At 43.3% G+C, this 21,128-nt stretch overlaps 1 protein-coding gene across 1 annotated transcript in view; it reads right to left on the bottom strand.

The window, feature by feature from the left end:
* The window catches only part of LOC307247971 (semaphorin-5B-like), a 66,637-nt gene that overhangs the window by 7,683 nt on the left and 37,826 nt on the right, over positions 1 to 21,128 (bottom strand). The window contains exons 9-17 of the mRNA XM_080024146.1: positions 18,968 to 19,103; positions 18,006 to 18,213; positions 17,644 to 17,851; positions 9,436 to 9,553; positions 7,644 to 7,828; positions 5,488 to 5,631; positions 4,886 to 5,033; positions 3,089 to 3,314; positions 1,200 to 1,421 (exon numbers count right to left, since the gene is read on the bottom strand). Of these exons, the coding sequence (XP_079880272.1) occupies positions 1,200 to 1,421; positions 3,089 to 3,314; positions 4,886 to 5,033; positions 5,488 to 5,631; positions 7,644 to 7,828; positions 9,436 to 9,553; positions 17,644 to 17,851; positions 18,006 to 18,213; positions 18,968 to 19,103 (1,595 nt within the window). The remainder of the gene's footprint in view (positions 1 to 1,199; positions 1,422 to 3,088; positions 3,315 to 4,885; positions 5,034 to 5,487; positions 5,632 to 7,643; positions 7,829 to 9,435; positions 9,554 to 17,643; positions 17,852 to 18,005; positions 18,214 to 18,967; positions 19,104 to 21,128) is intronic.

The following is a 21,128-nucleotide window of genomic DNA, read 5'->3' as shown; positions in this document are numbered from 1 at the left end:
CACACACACACACACACATAGACATGGTATGAGAATGAAGGCATATAATGTATAACACACACATGGCAGCAGCAAATTGTGCACATGCCAAAACCCACAAACAGTCTCACGCACACACCCACTCACCCACACACACACACACACACACACCCACCCACCCACCCACCCACCCACCCACCCACCCACCCACCCACCCACCCACCCACCCACACACACACACACACACACACACACACACACACACACACACACACACACACACACACACACACACACTCACAGCCTGGTCAGATCAGAAGGTGCGTCACATTGTGTCTGACGGCTTGGACTCCTGTCATGCTACACCACGTTTCAAATGGGAAAGGGGGAAATATTTACAGTGCGAGTATTGGAAGCGTAACTTCCAAAAGCACAAAAGGTATGCGGTACACACGTCTATTACGCATAACAGAAATATTACCAAAATTCCACCCCAGTTAATCACTCCAAATTACAATTCCACAGAAGTTTGTTTTGGTTTTGTAACACGGGCGACCATCCAAACTGCCCAGGAAGGGAGGAATTCCAGGTGTATCCCTGTTACCAGGTGAGGAAGGGAAGTGGCTTCCAGTTCATTTAGACAACAAAATCCTCCGGCCGATTCAATACGTATCCTAATTCTTTTAGGATTCATATTTTGTGAATATGTCATTTCAAGATTACACCTGACAAAAACCCTTTAAAACCCTTGACTTTATTGAGGAAGGTCATGCTGATCTCCCGTTTCCCGAGTTCCGAAACCTCACTCGCTTGATCTTGAAGTTTCATTCGCCAAGTTATTCAGTTTGAGCAGCTTTGGAAGCCAAGTCAACTGAAGCGACCGTATTCAGGGCAATCAGCAGTTTGGAAACTTTGGGAGCGATGATGAGACTTAGAATGTGGAGCTAGGTCTCTCAGACAACTTGACAGCGCCACACGCTTCCACGCCCTTATACGGTGGCCTATTTAAGCTGCAAATCCCTCCTGCCCCGCCTGCTTTGCTGCGCTCCCTCCGCCTTTCCTGCATCCAACCGTTGGGCTCCACTCTTCTATCCAATGGGGGGATACAGCCCAGACACCAACCTCAAATGATGCAAAATAAATAAAGATAATTTTAAAGTCAAATGAAGAGTTGATGCGGAAAACGGAAAATCGTGGCGATTCCATTTCGACCGTTTTACCCGTGCAGGGCTGGGAGTTGCAGTCCTGGTACTCCACGGGGGACCCCAGGCAGGCGCTGGGGGCCGCCTTGCCCTCCGGCGAGGAGCAGGCGCGCTTGCGGGTGCGGAAGCCTCCGGAACAGTCGCGCGAGCAGCTGGACCACGTTTCCCACGACGACCAGCGCGCTCCCTTGGGACGGACCAGGGGCAGACCGCTGATCTTCACCAAGTCCTCCACCAGAGCTGGAACACACACACACACAAACACCCCAATGTACTGTAAATATACAGTAGATTACCTCACATTTATGAAACTCTGGATTTCTCAACCGACTCTGTTGTTGAATACTGTTGAAAATAGGCCAGAGGAGACAAAGAAGACCAAATTCAAAAGAGCTTCTCCATCAGATTTTCTGTGTTGGGTGGACTGAACGACAAGTTCCAAAATTCCTTGCGGTCGGTGGGGATACTTTTTCAACCCAGGGTGCTGTTCTGTTTTTGTTCATGTTCATCCATCTCCACAGTTCACTGAGGACAACGTACTACACTGCTTTCTCAAATTCACCACGGCCGGCTTTCACTTCTTGATCTCTCTTCTCAACCTTTGCATTCCGGCCGGTAAAGGCCGAACCCACCCACCACCAACGATGAAAAGAGCATATAGAGGAGCACATGCACAATGCAAATACATTGAATGGTTGTTTCTTAAAAAAATTGCCCACTAAATTAAGTATGAAATATGTGATCTTTAAACAAAGTAATTTCACGGATTAGGACATCAAGGGGCTCAATGCAATGGAAATGGTGCTGCAATTGTTGCACTTTGTGTTTCGGTACGTCCTATGTTTCAAATAACAACGCAATTCTTATCCTTGTTAATGTCAGGTTAAAGAAATAGCTCCTCTGTACTTAGACATGGATCGAGGTCAACATTCTTTGCCAAACTCCAATTGCTGACTGAGCCTGTGACTAAAAAAAAAAGTCTATATCAGATACGTTTGCAGTTGTTTTCGTGACTGCAGAGTATTATCATATTTCTTGCGCCGCTCAGCAAAAAGCTTATAATGAAAGATGTACTTGTGAAATGCGATATGGCTCACGTAAGAGAGTGAACCAGTTTTTTTTTTTACTTTTGTCATATAGATCTTTTGCATAGAAATCTAGTGTAAATCCCAGTGGTTTTAAATGAGGTTGGTAGAAATATTTCAAACAGTACAGGTTTCATATTTTTGTTTTGTTTGAAAAGCCATATAAGTGCTAGATAAAGAAGTTTTAACCATAAAGAACACAGCTCTAGATGGGTTTTAATGTCATTATATAAAGTATATATATATATATATATATATATATATATATATATATATATATATCAGTTATATATATAATATATAACTGATTGTTCACTTGCTGCCTAATATATCCCACCACTTGACAGACGCCATTGGAATGAGATGAGCACTGTCAGTCATCTGTCAGTGGTTTTAATGTTGTGGCTGATATGGAATTAAGATTTTCCACAACCGTCACGTCGGATTTCATGTTGGATTTTTACCACATTCCATGCCACATCGTGCGTTATTCTGTGTCGGTGAAGGGACAAATTGGAAAAAGAGGATGGTGGAAAAGAGTGAGGTCTTGAATTTATACGCATTACTCACAGGGACATACAGCGGATGACACTGTGTTAAAAATGTTGATATTTCCTAAAAACCAAAAAAAAAATAAAAAAAAATAAAATAAAAAATAAATAATAAATATAATAATAACAATAAATACCACTGCTATTACTACTACTACTACTACCACCATTGCTACTAATAATAATAATAGATAGATAGATAGATAGATAAACAAACAAAGAACCAAACAAATCAATAAATAAACAAAACAACACTCATCACGGGCCTCACAGTCAGTCTCGCAGGCCCCAGAGCTGTCGTTGGGGCAGATGCGTGTCTCCACCTTCCTCTTGCCCATCTGCAGCTGGTGGGGGTCTGGGAGGAGGGCGCGGCAGGTGTAGCGGGAGCGCTGCTCCTGGCGTGCTCCGTCCTGGCTCACGTTGACCGGCATCCAGGGCGTCCAGGGCGTGTTGCGCCGCACCTCAGGGCAGGCCTCCAGGTTGCAGGCCTTGTACTCCTGCGGCAAGAACACAAACGCAAAGGCAAATGCTCTCAAGGTCCCACGGGAGGTATGCATCGTTTCGGTCGTGGTGTCTGGGAGGTCTCGAAAGCGCTGGACACATTATGAGAGCTGGCTAACATGAAAATAAAAATCACCACTCTAAGGGCGTGAGTCAGAGTTAGCGAGTCTGGATCGCAGTGAGGATGCAAAGAACACATATATTTAGCCTGTGGCGGACCAGGGGGGCGTGGTCGAGCCGACAGGCGGTGCAGGATCCCTTCCCAGGGCCGCCCAGCTGCAGGGAACCGGGCGATTCAATCCCCTGATTCGTCCGATTCCGAACCAGGAAGTATTATAACCGCTGTTTCTCCGCAGTAAGGGATTGCTGGCTGCGTCGCAGAGACGCCCGGCGCGGCGATTTTTGTTTATTTATTACAATACACGGCAGAACGTTGCTGTAAATGCCTCCGACGGCCTCCCCTCTCTCATTTCCCGGCCTTGGCAAGAAACGACCCACCACACTGCCATAACAGCAGAATTGTCATAGTCAGCATTTTGTCCAACTAAGTAAAAATTACAAATATCCAATTGGAATTGGTACCGTACAAAAAAAAAGTCACACGATTTAAAATGTGAAACCCGTCGATCCCATGTGTATTAAATGAGAACCCCATGTACGGAGCTGTTAAAAAAACTCGGGTTAGGGTTAGACATGGGTTTCACATGTGCATTTATATGCGATTCAGAATCAGAATCAGAATCAGAATCAGAAATACTTTAATAATCCCAGGGGGAAGTTACTTAATGTGAGCAGCAATGGGCAATTGTATACCATTTATTCGGGGGAAGAAAGAAGTCACACAAATTGTACATGTATATGTATACATGTATATATGTATATGTATATGTATACAGTACATATAACTGGCCTGAGTGCAAAACTCAACACTTTTGATGCACGAATGAGGTCACTTTAAGGTGCATTGGATGTGAGATACCTTATAACAAATTATACACATAAACCGATGGTATCTGGTATATATATATAAAAAATGTGCCAAGCTGGATGACTAAATAATAATAGCACAAACACAATTTGGTAGGATTTGGCGCGTCCTGAATCGGGTGGACAGACTGCGAACAGCCACATAATGAATCCAATTGGGTGCCAGCCACAGAGTGAGAAAAACAGATGTGCTGCTCAGTCTGAGCAAGCAATTAGTCTTAACTTTTCTTCCTGGCTCAGCTAATTTAGAAACAAAAGGCAGGAAGAGAAATCCGACTGGATTGCTTCATGCGCATAAATAATTTGTGGGGAATTGTAAAGATAGAGAGAATGAAAAAGGTGGGCAAAATGTGATGAATCCATAATATCTTCACCGAGATTAAAAGACGATCGACACCAGCTGAAGGCAAGCTCCAGAGACACAAGTATAGAAAGGTATTTCAGCCTCTTTTCTTCCCCCAAATTATAGATGTACAATTGATATGATGACCGCTGATCCCAGTCAAGTCTGTTGTTCCCAGGATTGTTCGGGGTCAACGTTTTCAATTTGGGGACTTTAAGGGCTTTATGGACGGCGTACCATGGCGCAGCCGGGGCAGCTGTTGCCGTTCTCGCAGGTTCTGGTCCTGGAGTGGACCCCTCCGCCGCAGTCTGCGCTGCAGCGGACCCAGGGGCCCCACACTGTCCAGTTAACCGGCTGGGGGCAGGGGGTCTTCTCGTTGCACAGCCTGGGGAGAGCGAGAGAGAGAGAGAGAGAAAGAGAGAGAGAGAGGGGTGGGGAGGTGGGGGATGAGTATTTAGCTCATGCAGATTGTTTTTATAGACATACCTTTGAACAGTATATAATATAATGATGATAAAAAAAAACAATAATAATACATTCTAATAATAATAATAAAGATTTGAAAATATATATATAAAAACACATACTGTAAAAAGGAGGAAAAAGGAAATATAAATATAAAAGTAAAAAAAAAAGTATGAAAGCCAATAGTAAATGTTTAAAAAAGTGTATAAAAAGGAATAGAAAATAATAAAAAAAACAAACAAACAAACAAACAAAAAAAAAAATCATTAACCACATTTTTTTTTATCAAAGGCTAAGCATCGGCAGCTCAGGTCTGAACCTGCACAAAGTAAGCCCTCCGCCCACCCTCCTCACCCCACCCGCCCGGCCCTCACTTCTCCTCTCGGCCCTGTCCGACGCAGATGCGTCCCCCGTGGCGCGGCGACGGGTTGTTACAGGAGCGCTGCCGCACCTCGAACCCGATGCCGCAGCTGGTGCTGCACTGGCCCCAGGACGACCAGGGGGTCCAGCCCCCGTTCCTGGAGGGGAGGGAGGGGCGAGAGAGGGAAGTGGGTGAGGGAGAGGGGAGTGGGGCGATCAGAAATTCTTGGTTGATGATGACTTCCGATGAACTATTTACATTTTGTTTTGTTCATTTTATGCCGCCACGCTCAAATAAAATATTACAGTGTCTTTATCGGTTCCACTTAAAATTAGTGCTTTAACGTGTTCAATTTTTCAAGGTTTTCTCAACTCAGAAGTTATTCCTATTTTCTCAATTTTAAGTTGAGAAAATCTCAAAATTGAGGTCTTTGTAAATTAAAGCATTTTTTTTTTTCAAATTGGAACACATTTTTTTAAAATGTCAGCATATAATAACAGCATGAAATAAAACTTTAAATAATAGTAATAATTCCGAATCCGGATTTAGAAGAGCTACTTATGGACATTGAAGGACATAAAAAAAATCAGCTAGACCATTTATTTTCCTCAACCTGACCGCTGGAAAGTCGCCCAATTTGAATAAAATGTTTTTTTCCTTTCAATGGACTTGAACTAAAAGAGTCTGCAACTAAAACTATATATATATTTATATATATATATTCTTCTCTGCCTCTCCAGGAACAGCGAGATGGGAAAACCCGGCTGTAAATAAAAAAAAATAAAGCAATACTGAGTTCCTCAATTCGTCTGAGTGCTTCTTGTCTGATGGCTCCTTAATTAAATCGACGCTTCCTGTAAAGGACACAATAGAGTTTGAGCCCCTTCACCCCTCCTCCTCCTCCCACACTGCGTCATTCGAAGACAGACCATTACGTGCGAAGCCACAAGTGAATGCATTTAATATCCTGTAACAGCCGAGTGGTGGAAAATAAAAATAAAATGCAAAAGGTGGATAAAAGATGCTTTTAGGGAAACAGGTCTTCTCTTTTGTTTTACAGCTAAACCCTTTAAAATATCCAAAATATCAAATATTACAAGAAAGTCCAAAAATAAAAAATAAAAACCTGGATGTGTGCTGAATATTATAAAGTAAATTGGAGTCAATTCCATTATAAGACTTAGAATTGTGTATAATATTGAATTTTGTGATGATTTTAAGAAAATGTAACTATGGTACTATATCAGCGTGTGTGTGTGTGTGTGTGTGTGTGTGTGTGTGTGTGTGTGTGTGTGTGTGTGTGTGTGTGTGTGCGCGTGCTGTTCATGTATAGCTTCAGGCAGTCAGAATCTTTGCAGACCTCCTTAAAAACAATTTTTTTCCCCCCGAGTTTTCCAATTTGTGCGTTTGTCACATTATTGCTACCATGGCTAATGGAATTTTGGGAGGGAAAGGCTGATAATACTGCAAAAAGTGAAAAGTAGAATAAAAGTATATCCGAATGCCTCTCCTGGAAGAATTTTTGGGGATATATTGGCAGGATAAAAAATGGTGTCGGCCATTAAATTTTGGGAACCAAATTATAAGAAATGCACCAACAATATCCTGCGATAAGTCTCCAAGGTGTGAAAGGATATATAGCCCAAAAAATAAAAAAATAAATGAAAAGAGCTGTACTCAGTTATAAACATTATATGAGATCATATCAATATATTACATCAATAAGGTTTGATATATCCATTTAGATGATTAGTACAGGGGGGGGGGGGGCCCTAACCCTAACACCCAGGGGTAAGATTTATTATTACCCCTTAAAAAATATTATTTTATTATTATTTAATATGTATTTTTTGTGAAGAAAAAAATCAACAAAAAGAAAAGAAAAAATTGAAAAAAATATTAGCTGTAAATATATTTTGTGAAAAAAACGTATTGAAAATAATATTTTAGATAATGTGTTTTTTCTACAATTACTCGTCTCTACTAATGATGGATTTTTTTTTTAAGGATTTGTCACTTTTGTCAATTTAAGTTAAAACATAAACCATACAGCAGTATATCATGGTCAGATTATGTATGTACAACATTTTTTATTTTTCGAGTGGTGGTCCTCAGCCACAGCATCGTTTTCCAAGGTGACTTGGCGTAACAAATTTAGGAAAGTCCCACCTGGAGCAGTTGGCAACCTGGATGGTGGGACCCCGACAGGCCACCCCGCCGCACTGCACAGCTGGGCTGCTGCACGTGCGGGAGCGACATGCGCAGCTGCTGCTGGACCCCTCGCCATTGTCGTGGTTGCAAGGTTGCCATGGCGCCCAGGGGCTGAAGTTGCCGTCCTGTGTTAGGTTCCTCATCTACAGAATGCAAAAAAATGACATTAAACAATGCTAACAACGGCAGCCTTCAGGGATGGTCTTTGGTTAGTATCTCTATGTCAGTGGTTCTCCAATACCTTTTGTTCACACCACAATTAGTGGAAAAAACCCAGGTCAGCCAGCTAAAAATAGGCAATTGACACCTTTGCCATTGCCAGGAGAAATGCGGTCGTTTCCCAGAGCGTCACGTTCGACGTCGTGAACACGTCGGAAAAAAGGGCGTGTCACGGCTCCAGTGTGATTGGGAACAAAACAGTAGTGGAGACAGAAACTTAAACAAACAACGATATTAAACTGTAAACCTTGGAAAAAAAAAAGTATTTGGAGCCATTCAAAAGAATCAGATCGTTCATATATCGTTCATGTCAGTAATAAAGTAAGTACTGTAAGTAAGTAAGAAATAACTAAGTACAATCCACAAGTAAGTACGCAGGTATGTAGATAAGTAATTCCATAAGTAAGTAAGTCCATAAGTAAGTATGTAGGTACAGAATGTACTTTAGGTAAGTAAGTCCGTAAGTAAATAAGTAAGTAAGTCCGTAGTAAGTATGTACAGCCGGTATGTAGGTAAGTAAGTCTGTAAGTAAATAAGTAAGTGAGCAGGTAAGTAAGTATGTACAGTGGGTATGTAGGTAAGTAAGTCCGTAAGTAAGTAAGTAAGTAACTCTGTAAGTTAGTACAGTATGTAGGTATGTAGGTAAGTAAGTCCATAACTAAATAAGTCCATAAGTAAGGAAGTAAGTCAGTCCGTAAGTAAGTATGTAGGTATGTATATAAGTTAGTGAGTAGTCCGTAAGTAAGTAAGTTAGTAAGTAAGCGTGTAAGTAAGTATGTAGGTATGTATATAAGTTGGTGAGTAGTCCGTAAGTAAGTAAGTTAGTAAGTAAGCGTGTAAGTAAGTATGTAGGTATGTATATAAGTTAGTGAGTAGTCCGTAAGTAAGTAAGTTAGTAAGTAAGCGTGTAAGTATGTATGTAGGTATGTACTGTAGGTAAGTAAGTCCAGGTGTGTAGGTAAGTAACTCCATAAGTAAGTAAGTCCATAAGTAAGTACTGTAGGTAAGTAATTAAGTGCATAATAAGTATGTACAGTAGGTACTATATGTAGGTAAGCAAGTCCGTAAGTAAGTAAGTCTGTAAGTAAGTACAGTACATAAGTATGTAGGCAAGTAAGTCCGTAAGTACAGTAAATAAGTAAGTAGGTATGCAGGTAAGTAGGTAAGTAGGTAAGTAAGTCAGTAAGTCAGTCAGTAAGTAGGTAAGTAAGTAAGTCCGCAAGTAAGTATGTAAGTAAGTAAGTAAATCTTTATTTATGAAGTACTTTTTGAAACAAACTGTTTCAAAGCGCTTTACTAGTAGTTGGGGGGGGGCACAAGAGAGACACGATTGAAGAAAAATTTAAACCAAAACAGTGTAAAGAAAACAAACAAACAACAAGTACAAAAGTAAAAACACAATGAGTATTTCATTTTTCCCATGATAATCAAATGTCGATATATCAGTCGGGCAAACGTCCCGCGGGCCCCGTGTGCAAGCCAGGTGGGGTCGCGAGCCCTAGGTTGAGAGCCTCTGGAGGCGCGGTCCTACCGGGCACTCTGTGATGTTCTGCGTCCACTGGCTCATGTTGGAGCTTTCCTCGATGGTGGTGCAGCGTCTCTGCTTCCGGTCCCAGCCACAGTACGGGTCCCGAGCCTCCAGACAGTGCCTGCAGCCCGCCCCCGGGGATGCGACAGGAAACGGGAACAGGAAACAGGAAACTTTAAGGGTTTTGTTTAATCTTATCTTAAAAGTACATTTTGCTTAAATATGCTTGTGTCTTTGAATTTATTTTTCATTGTGTTTGTGTTGTCAGCATTTTATACATGGGACCTTTTATAAAGTTTAATCTGTTTTTATGCTTATTTTGTTTAGATATATACAGTGTATATATATATATATATATAGTTTAAATATATATATATAGAGTGGTACCTCGACTTACGACTAATTGGCTCTATAAGAACGGTCGTATGTTAAAATAGTCGTATGTCGAAGCAATTTTTCCCATATAAATGATGAAATCATGAAGGGTGAAAATAATCAAAAGCAGTCGGTCGCAAGTCGATACAAATCTTCGCGACTATCGCTGCTCGTATCTTGGATTAATCGTAAGAAGATGCAGTCGTAAGTCGAGGTACCACTGTATATATATTTATTATATCTTCTTTTTTCTGCCACTTTGACGTGCAGTACTTAGTAGCCATATGTTTTAAAAAAGTGCTAAATAAATACATTTTTCCTTACTTAAGGTTGGTTTGGGCAAAAGTTTGTTGTATGACCAGTGTTTTATTAATTTCATTCAATGACCGGCACTGTGGCAGCAGCAGGTAGCGTCCCTCAGCGGGTGGTGCTGTCCATTTAATTGTGTTTTATTGTTATTATTATTAATTATTTAGTAATTAATTATTATTTTTAAATATAATTTTGTTAAATAAGTACTTCATAATTGATAACTGTTTGATATTATAAATATCATTTATAATATAAAGTGCAGTGCACTCTAACGTATAAAATGTAAATATAGCACAATAAGCTTGATTTGATTTAACAAAATTGACATTAAGTGATTGATTTACGGATATTTTATATATATATAAATATATATATATTTTCTTAAATGCAAAATTATTAAATACAAATGTTATCAGTTATTTCCATAAAATACAACCAACACTGTGAATGCAGAATTGACCATGTTATGAAACAAGTCTAAACAAAAATCGCAATGAATGCAAACCCACTGAGCGCTCCGGGGTGCAGGGGAGTCGCAGATGGAGATAAAGATGTAATTTATTTTCAACAAACGCAAGTAAGGGGCACTGGCCGTATGAAAGGGGTCCTTTTCTGATGTGTTGGCGTTTGGGAGTGCCTTTCCATCTGTGTATGTACATGCTATAAATCAATACTGTACACATGTTTGTACGCCTGTGAGCCTTTTTCAGACCTGGGGAAGCATAACATGTTGTCTTAAGGTTTGTTAGGCCCCTTCACACACACACACACACACACACACACACACGCACGCAGGCACGCACGCACGCACACACACAAACACATGCACGCACGCACGCACGCACGCACACACACACACACACACACACACTCACACTTTTTCGGTCTGCACTGTTTCCTAGCATTCCTGGCCTGACAGAAAGGGTCTTTACTGGCTGTGACGCAGTGCAAGCTGTCAGGACTCCACACACACACACCATATATGAGCAGTTTTTGGCTGCGCAGCCGTCAGCCTCAGCGACCTATACTTTTCGAGTTTGAAATTCAGCTTTTGCCCTGCTGTTCTTCAAACCTCTGTGAGGACAGAAAGCAGGCAAAGGATTCTAAGTACGATCTAATTGTCTGTCAAAACACCCTCGCTTTGACCCACTTATCATTCAGAGGAGGTCGAAATATCTTTGCTTGTCTGAAGTAGTGCGGTGTGCCTTTTCACATTTGATGTTCTGGGGGCTCGTCGTTGGGGTGTCGCGGTGTGTTTGAATGAGTAGTGTGAGTGAGTGTTTGTCGAAGCGGCAAGTGAGCAAAGTTCAACACGGAAGAAGTTCAAATTTAAGCAAAAACCTATTCCTGACTCAGAACTCTTCGATTTACTTGATGATGATGATCTTTATTTATGGTTTTTGCATCGTTCAAGGCTGGCGTCCGGTCTCTGCTGCTAATCACTCCTGGCGAGGTGCACAGCACACATAGGTGTACTTAGTGAGCTAGAAATACAGGAGTAATGAATCCCCCCGTTGGAAAGAGTAGAGCCCAACAGGTGGATGCAGGGGAGGTGGAGGAAGCGCAGCAACTCAGCAATGCAAGCAAAAAAAGCAGGCAGGGCGGGAGGGATTGTCTGCCTAAATAAGCAGGCCCATAAGGGCGCGGAAGCGTGTCTGACAGAGCCAGCTCCACAAGCGACACCTAATTTCTAGCTGTCATTCCATTACCAAAACATTTACATTATTTACTTTGAACACTACATTCTGAACCACACTTTTCAGCCAAATTTCACGTACACAACCGTGTACAAAAGATTAGCACTGTTTAACATAAGCTAAGGCTCAAGTCAAGTCCAATTTATTTATGTATCCCTTAATCACAGTCACAATCACAGTCTCAAAGGGCTTCCAAAGTCCAAATTTAACATGTAAATCCACGGCATCCCGGAGGAAAACAGTGGGGCAAAAAAATTAAAGAAACCTAGGAAAGGTAGGCGTCACAGAGGCCGTCCCCCCTCGAGGACGGCCAGGCTGCTATGGATGAGCAGTGGGCAACGTTATTATCATTATATGAAGACTGCGAGGTTATATACATAGTATACTGCATCTAACTTATAGTCATATGGGAGGTAACGCCTCCAGTAGAGACGCTTCAATTTTCAATGTTTTTAAATGTACAATGTGCCACAAATTTGTGGGTTTGGACCCACAAAACAATTTCTAATAGAGAGAGTACTTATATACTAATAAGAAACTAATAATAAGACAATACTAGTGTATTTTCTTTCAAAGGGCTGAGATGGCTCAGACAGCAGAGTTGAGTAGATCCCCGGCCAACGCGTGTTGCTTAATCCCGGGTGCGACCGAGCTAATCAAAGCTGTTGCTCAGAGTGTGTGAAATAATGACTCATAGCAGTCAAGGAATGAGGAGTCATTAAAGATGAGTGGACGGACATGAATTTACTCTTCCTGTCTGATATATTACCCAGTCCACATCAGCTGCCAAACACCGCAATGGATGAACAGGTTGCTGTGGGCTCTAAAAAAGGTGAAGGTGAAAACTGAGAAGGCGGGGAAGATCCTATCAGACGGCTTAGACAGGCAGTGGTAACACTCAGATCGGTGGTTTTACCCAAAAACAGTCACTTTAATAATACTATAACGAGGTGATGCATTCTTTCGAGGAGACGTTAACAGTTCGTCCAGATGAGAAACAGTTCCTGCACGACCGAAGAAAGCACGCTGAACATTTCCAACACATAATGTTGACATACACCTTGTTCATTTAATTGAATAGTCATACATCTATTCGACCATTAAAGGGCTCCGCACGGCGTGTGTATTTGTTACTACAGTATTTCAAGCCCTTGCACAGTGAGAAAATGTGTCTATGGCTCTTATTGAACAGCATATGTTCTGCGTGGGGGGCAACATCCAGTTGTAAGCAATGTGCTCAAAGCTTAAGGAAGGAAATTGTAGCGTTCAGCATCTAGAGACATCAGTCATGTACCCAGCTTCAATACCTACAGCTATGCAATTTGAGATGTGCCAAATTTAATGTAAGCAATATTGAATGAGTGTTGGGCATTTGTATCGCTTTTGCCAACACACAAGTGATGCGAGACAGAGAAATATACAGCCCCAGTTGACAGCCCCACTCTGTCTGAAATATTACGGCCCCCTGGCTCTGATTTCAAGGGTTCTCTGGGAAGGTTGAGAGTTTGACAGTTCAAACTTCATCCTAGATATAGACTCAAAATCTAGAAAAGAAAAATGCCATGACTTGTTTTTTTGGAACACCTGACTTATAGAAAAACTACTTTGTCCCGCATGCTTGTGCTATTTGGTTGTATTTTAGGCTTTATTCACATAAACAGAGGGAGAGCCGGTCGGGCTGCTCTCCTGGCTGTATACTGGCCATCCACGAACACACACACACACACACACACACACACACACAAACACACACATGCATGGATTACAGTAGTTGTGAGGACCTTGACATTTCAATGACTATGAGGCAACGGCGCCAGATTGTACCACGTAGTGGGGGGGGCAGGTGGGGTAAGAGAGTGTTTTTGTTTCGGGAAACCTTTAAACAAAGGAAACGGAACACAATAAAATACATGCAAAATAAAGACACATTGTCTTTATTAGGACGGTGTGTTAGAAAAGAGGCACGGGGATGCGCCTCGTTCGCATTCAAGTTTGAATCGACGGAGCAACAAACGCCCATCATGTGGCCGCATAGGCCGCAACGATAGGCTTTGGACGTTTATCCCCAAGGTTCTATTATGGTAATACCTGGCTGTGGTAGTTCTGCCTACCACACGCCACGTGTTTCCATGTTTTATTTTCATCTGGTCATTTCCTCATGCCATGTCACTAACCTCCATGTCATTTCAGATCCGCCCACTCCCTTTTGCTTTTCTGTCACTCTCTTCCCTTCACCTGGTTTCCCTGCCTGCAGCTCCATCCCCTCGATGGGCCCTCAGTATAAATACCAGTCCACTTCCCTTTGTTCTCTGCTAGATTGTCTCTTGCATTATGCTGAGCATTTCCACATCTACTACCTGTTTCCTGTACCTTCCGTCCAAACCTCTGCCTGTTCCCTTGGATTGTCTGCCTGATTCCGTTAATCCGTGAACGTTAATCCATAGACACTTCACTGACCACAACTAGCTACGCTGCTTTATCGAATTCACCGGCTACCTCTGACTTCTTGCACACGCCTGATCTTTGCATTCCCGCCAGCAAAGGCGGACCCCCCCCGCCGCCAACAATTGAAACGGCATATAGAGGAGCGCATGCAAAACGCAAATGCATTGAATGGCTCTTTCAAAAAATGTATCAAACGTGGTTTTATTTCATAAAATAATCTTACAGATTACCACTTTAAGTAACTGCCATGACCGACGTTTCTTGAAAATAAATTGTAGTTTCAGGCGACAGGAATTTATTTTATTTTTATATTTCAAATGTCCACAGGCAACGTGAAAGCCTTCCCGAATCTTGCCGTCCAATTTGTGCCCAAATCTTTCCGCTCTCATCGAATGGGAATTGGGAATTGGATTTGGGACTCTGAATGCCTTTCTGGTGAACTGGCGAAGCAACACCTCAAAAGCAGAAGGAAGGAGGAATAATGACATCTGTCCATCTAAGAGTTTGTGGAGCATAGCATTGCGAAAACAGTCACAGACCTTCTTAGTCACAGAAACTTTTCGTTTGAATTCACCTATCATCACCTACCATTTCACTACCATAACAGTGGGAGCCAACGTCTATGAATGTCATGTGTCAACGTTGAGTTTTTAGGTGCGGGAACGATTGTCTATACAGAATGGGAGCTGGCGCACAAGCTTAAGCCCCAGTTCAGCTCCCACGGTGGTACTACTTCACCACTCACACAGTCCACTACCTACTGTAAGCACACACACACACACACACACACACACACACACACACACACACACACACACACACACACACACACACACACACACACACACACACACACACACACACACACACACACACACACACACACACACACACACACAGTAATTAGAAAACAAACCTTCAGGCCAGACTTTCTCACTTCTTCAAACTTTCATATTTCCCGTTTACTATGTACTTTCTCCACTATATACTACCACAGTCTTTACAGTGGTTCTCCTTTGTATCGTCAGAAAGGTCTTAATGAAAGAACGTATGCATCACCTTCAGTTTACAACTCCAAGGACAGCATGCTATTCACCACATTGGGGCTTCCATTCGGGACGAACAAAATGCGTTGGAATTTGCAATATGAAGAGTAATCCTGTGATTCCTTTCCGGCCGACAAACGGTGACACTTCCAACTAACCAACTGTGCCACATTCAAAGGGATTTCACCTCCGAACGCATCCTACTTATCCACCTGCGATGTATAATGTGTAAAAAAGCGTGACACCACCCGCGACCCTTAAAACCCCTAGGATTTCTTCCAATTCGAGCTATTTTGGGCGTTCTGTGCTACGACTCATTACGTTCCAGGGCAAGAATTAACGGCGTTGGTGGATCGGGTCATTCTAAAAATAAATAAATGGATAAATAAGTCACTGATGGTTACACTTACTGCTTCGGGGGAAGGGGCGTATTCGCTGACAACTTAAGGAGCGAGCTTGACACTGGCGACATGAACCGTGTCGTCTGAGCTCCGCCACTCGCCGTTCTCCGAGGACATTGACAACTGACAGTGATGAGTCACCGAATAAAAGCATCTGGGAGACTGTGACTCTCGACAGCGGACGCAGAAGAACGTGCGTATATGAAACCAACAGGCAGACATAGACACATACACATACACATATTATGTACATTTATAGACATGACCAGACGCGCATGATCAAAGCCATCAGCCTACGCCGGACACCGAGGGGGGTTCACATGTGGTTTACTGAACTAAGTTTACTGGTAATAAATTAACTGCAATGAAGTGCCACTGACAAAGCATTAAGAGCTGAATAATTCATGCGGGGGAAAAAGCTATTAATTTTTTTACGTGAATCACTGCGTGTGAAGTGTGCCAGGGAGTGGACAAAGTGGACAAAGTTTGATGAGAGTTGAAGTGGAAGAGGGAGCCTTTGGCAGAGACGACCGACAAGCAAGAATTAGTTATTTTTCTTACATCACATGTGGTCCACCAAGTCCGTAGGTGGACTTATAAATATGTAAAACATGAAATACAATGCTCCTCTTCTATACTTTGCCGTGGGCTTCATCTGAAATGCTCGCTGCTCAATCCCGCCCATGAAAAGTAACACTTTAGATACATACCTAATCTACCATAGTTACCATAGTTTATTCTGTAACTAATGCTTTAAGACACCATTCATTTCTTAAGAAATTATCAACTGGCATTTCACGAAATTCCGTTACTCCCCGACTGAGTCTATCACTCACATTTTATTAAATTAGGACCTGAAATTGAGCGCAGAAATGTTTGCAGTTCACTGCGCTCCATTCTGAGTAATGGCATACACTTGTGACAATATGCGCTGGCAGTCGTGATTTATGGTGACTGCATGGAGCGTAAGAACACTTTCAGAAGTAAGGCAGCTTTTGCCTAGAGACCTTAATAAGAGTACGGTGCTCTGGGTTTTAGAAATGAGGCAAACGGCAGCTGCACCCTCGGTGCAAAGGTTTAACTACTCTACGGAAAACAAATGGGGGCCCCACTCTTGGAAAAACCTTTAAGTACCTCCCTGAAAGATGGAGCCTTTGAGACATGAGAGGGCCCTTGAGACTGGTGAGGAAATACCGCAATAAAAACATGCAGACACATCCGGGTGGATAGACCCAGTGACAGGGGACTGAATAAATATAAATATATTTTTTTGCCGTTCAAAATGGACGCCTCAAGACCCTTTATACACCTTTTCCGGGGTGTATTTTTTGCACAGTGGTCTAAGGGTTGTGTCACATGTTTTCTCACAGCTCCACAGCCTTGGGTTTGAAATCATCTCGGGGTTAGGGTTCTCCCCATGTTCGTACGAGTTTCCTCCCACCTCCTAAGACATGCAGGTTTGCCTAACGGTAGACTCTTTATTGTCTTGAGACAATACCATTGCCCCAGTCAATGGTGACGTCCCATTAATGGCATCACCCTGCCTTACATCAGCGGGGAGAAGCTCCAGCACCCCCAGTACCTCAGACAAGAAAAAGCAGGAAAAGAAAATGGCACCCAATGGCTCCCAGTATGCACCTATATTGATGATACAGCGTGTTACACACCGTTGCTATTCATGGAAGAACAACCATTATTTGGATAATTGGAGAGCAAGCAAAAACTGAGTTTCTTTGCATTTCTATAAATCAGCATCTCTGAATGGCATCCGTCCATGTAGCAATCATAACGGTGTGGATGGACCGGTGACTACACAGGACGGTTAGCTGGCATTTGGCTGGTGTGAATTGGTTCAGAGCCGAGCAAATGAGTGGATATTACCGAAATCAAGGTTTAAGCCATTTGGTCGGTGTGAAAGGGTTACAAGTGTCCTACCGTTCTGTCAGGTAGCTGGAGCAGCGTTCCAGCGGAATCTTCAGCAGTCTGTCGTCAAGCCCCACAAACAAGGACCTGTCACTGTGGAGGATCTGAAGGCTCTTGATTGGCCCGCGCTCCCCTTCTGGGAGGAGCCGCATCTCCTCCAGGTAACATCCGTGAAGACTCTTGTTGGTTGTTGAGAGGGCCTTTATGATGGTGCCGTATTCTGATTGGGCGGGAAGAGTAGAAAGGCTTTGAGGGCAGCGCTAACGGGGAAATGCGTTTGCTGTACAGAGCGCTCGCTGCGATGGAGCCTTCCGAAGATACAGCCCTCTTTCCACTAGGGTTCTCACGTTCCTTCCCCCTGCGTTTGTTCTCACCTGTGCCGATGTACATGACGTGGTAGAGGGCGTCGCGGCCCTGCACGATGTCCACCACCAGCTTGGACAAGCGCAGGTTGTCCTGGGTGAGCAAGGGGTCGATGCTCACCGGCTGCACCACGTCGTTCATCAGGAAGAGCCGCTGGGCGTCCTGGAGGCTGCGCTCTGTCAGGTTCTCGCCGGGGCCCTGCTCCTCCAGTGTGCCACACTGCCGGGCCGAGATGTTAAAGGCCGTGGTGTAAAACGCTCTTTGGACATGGTTGAACATAGTGCTATTCATCTCCAGTCCTCAGGACGTCACTGACTTCTAGTTTTCTATCCTACCAGGTATTTAATTAAATTTAACAGGCTTTAAAAAAACAACCCTACTATGCAGCTAGAACGAAAACCTGCATTGCTTGGGTTCCCACGGACCCACGTTGAAAACCACTGTTTATAAAGATCGTACGGCAGGAGGAAGGGCGGGTTATCAGCAACTGGAGGGCGGCTGGTTCAATCCCCTCGCACAAATTCCAGCTTGTGGGCTGTCAAATGGAAAGTTGTGCTGTGTTTGCGCTCCCACCATTCCTGCCAACTGCCCTCGAGCAAGGACACGAACGCAACTCTGCTGCAACTGCCCGGCAATTTGGCTGCCAATGCTCCAATTTCTCCAGAGCATGTGCATTATATGTGCATAATTTGAGGAGAGATTTGTGGAAAGGCCATTTCCATTGTGTAAATTGCACTGCAAATGATGTAATAAGCAATGGACTACACGCGATAAGGATTAGATATAAAAAGTCAATACTTCTACGTCACCATCTGAATTGCACGCCTGATGCCACATTTCACTACCTACAAAATGCTTGTGTATGCAGCACAGTCAAAAAAAAGCATTATTTAACATTGTTAAAGGGTATTTGATTGTTATTATGCTTCTTGAGTCCAACTTTATTCAATTCATTATGTAACCCGGGACTCACCTGGAAGTTGGGGATGGGGTTGGGGGTGGACAGCCAGGTGGTGCGGGGGTTCTCCTGGTAACGGAAGGGCCCGTTGAAGGCTTGTGTGATGGCGCTCAGGTTGAAGGCGCACACAGCTGAGGCCGAGATGCTGTTCCTAGAAGCGGGGAGAGAGAAGGCGGTGAGGAAGGATGGATGAAACAGAACGAATCAATAAGACATAGAAATATACAGTATTGAAGTATACTGGGATGGAATTCACACGGAGAAAATACTGATGTGAGCGAAATGAAGCCAGAAAGAGAATTTGCGCCCCAAGAAACGCCCCAATCCGGAAACGCACTCCAATCACTTCGCTGATGTCACTGCAGTATTGACATGATGATACGTATATGTCATGTACTACTTTGCTCTATTTGGTTTGCACTAAGACACAGGGGTGTAGGAGCGCTCATCTACACCTCTTCATCATACAAACAGTGTTGGTAGTTTGGTTGCCGTTGTTCAGCGAGCTCTGATCGGGGCCTGGGGTGGGTGGGGCAGCTAGAGGCGGCTGTTTTGATATTATGGATTTGATATTATTTGATAACAGAAACAAAACACGTCGAAACATGTCGACCCCCGATGACCCCGAAAAGGCTATTCCAACCACCTACGCACCAACACACGCCCCTACACCAACAGGAACACACCGCTCTGCTCCAGCAAAGACTGCACCGCTCCGCAGCCTCTGAGAGCATGAATAAATTTGACTAATGTGTCTAAGGTTCCCTGTGAAGAGCGCAACGCTAAATAATTGGATAATGGTCTTGTTTACTCTGTTCCTGTTTAACAAATGTCATTTTCTCTAAGCTGAGGGGATACGTGTGTGTGTGTGTGTGTTGTGTGTGTGTGTGTGTGTGTGTGTGTGTGTGTGTGTGTCTGTGTGTGTGTGTGTGTCTGTGTGTGTGTGTGTGGAGGTGGGGTGTATAAGTGGAATCAGCTAATTTGTGTTTGGTTTGAATATAAATTTCTCATGGACCTCCATGGCCCATAACGTTTAAGCAGCTGCACACTGCACTGTTCATATTCGTATTAGAAAAAATATTCAGTGTTCACATTTTGCACGCGTGTGTGTGTGTGCGTGTAGAAAGATAAATGATCATAGACATACTCAGACACATCCGAGTGAAAAGTCCCATAATAGTACAATATTAAAATACGATAGGAGTAAGTAGGGCTAAAGAGTAGTGTGGGCGTGGGCGTGTACGTGTGTGTGTGTGTGTATGTATGGCTTCCCTATCTATAAACCAGCTACTCACACACACACACACACACACACACACACACACACACACACACACACACACACACACACACACACACACAGACACACACACACACACACACACACTCTCCACCACCCCTACTCCCGCAGCTCCTTTTTTAGGCCGACAGCTTTGAAATTGCATGAGTCTATCGCCCAATTGGCTCACTCTCTTTCGTTGTAATGCGTTTTCTGTGCAGTGAGGGAGACTCAGGGGCGTCCTCAGGCGAGGGTCAATGTGTGAACGGCCGGGACAGTGAAACACATTTGGGAGACAGAACTAGTTAGAAAGGTTCCCGGAAAGAAAGGAGGAGAGGTAAAACATATCAACATATCCTCAGAGGTACATCATATCCGTCTTCCCGCTCCCCGACAATCGTTAAGCCCAACTTCTCCCGGGGCCCAGAATTTCTCACTCTCTTTCTTGTTTAGGGGGAGATTGATGCTGCGAACAATGTTCAATCTCATCGTCAATCCCCTCAAAAAGCACAGCTTTTTTTGCTTGACACTTCAGGGACTTTTCCGGCCGCAGGAACCAGGAACCATTTGGCTTGTTCCCGGTCCCCCAAAAAACTGAGCTGGTGCTTTACGGAGGAACGGGAACCATTTTGGAGTTTGGAGTACCGAACGACGCTGATTTGTCAAACACAAGCTAGGGCCGGCATTTTTAAATATGGCTGATTTAACAGTCACTGCTTTTAGGGATTTACTATATGTGTATTGACGTCCAGAAACGTGTCACATTACCACATTAAATTCCTTCACGTAAAAATGCCGACAAGCTGCGATAGAATGAAAAGGGGGGACTCAAACAGGGCACTAGTGAGAAAAAGGAATTTGAATTGTGTATTTGATGAAATTGGTGTAAAATTCCAA

This window comes from Zeus faber (genome assembly GCF_960531495.2).
Source record: "Zeus faber genome assembly, chromosome: 2".
Classification (NCBI taxonomy): domain Eukaryota; kingdom Metazoa; phylum Chordata; class Actinopteri; order Zeiformes; family Zeidae; genus Zeus; species Zeus faber.
Note: the sequence above shows the minus strand (reverse complement) of the source record. Positions and strands in the feature narration are given on the sequence as shown.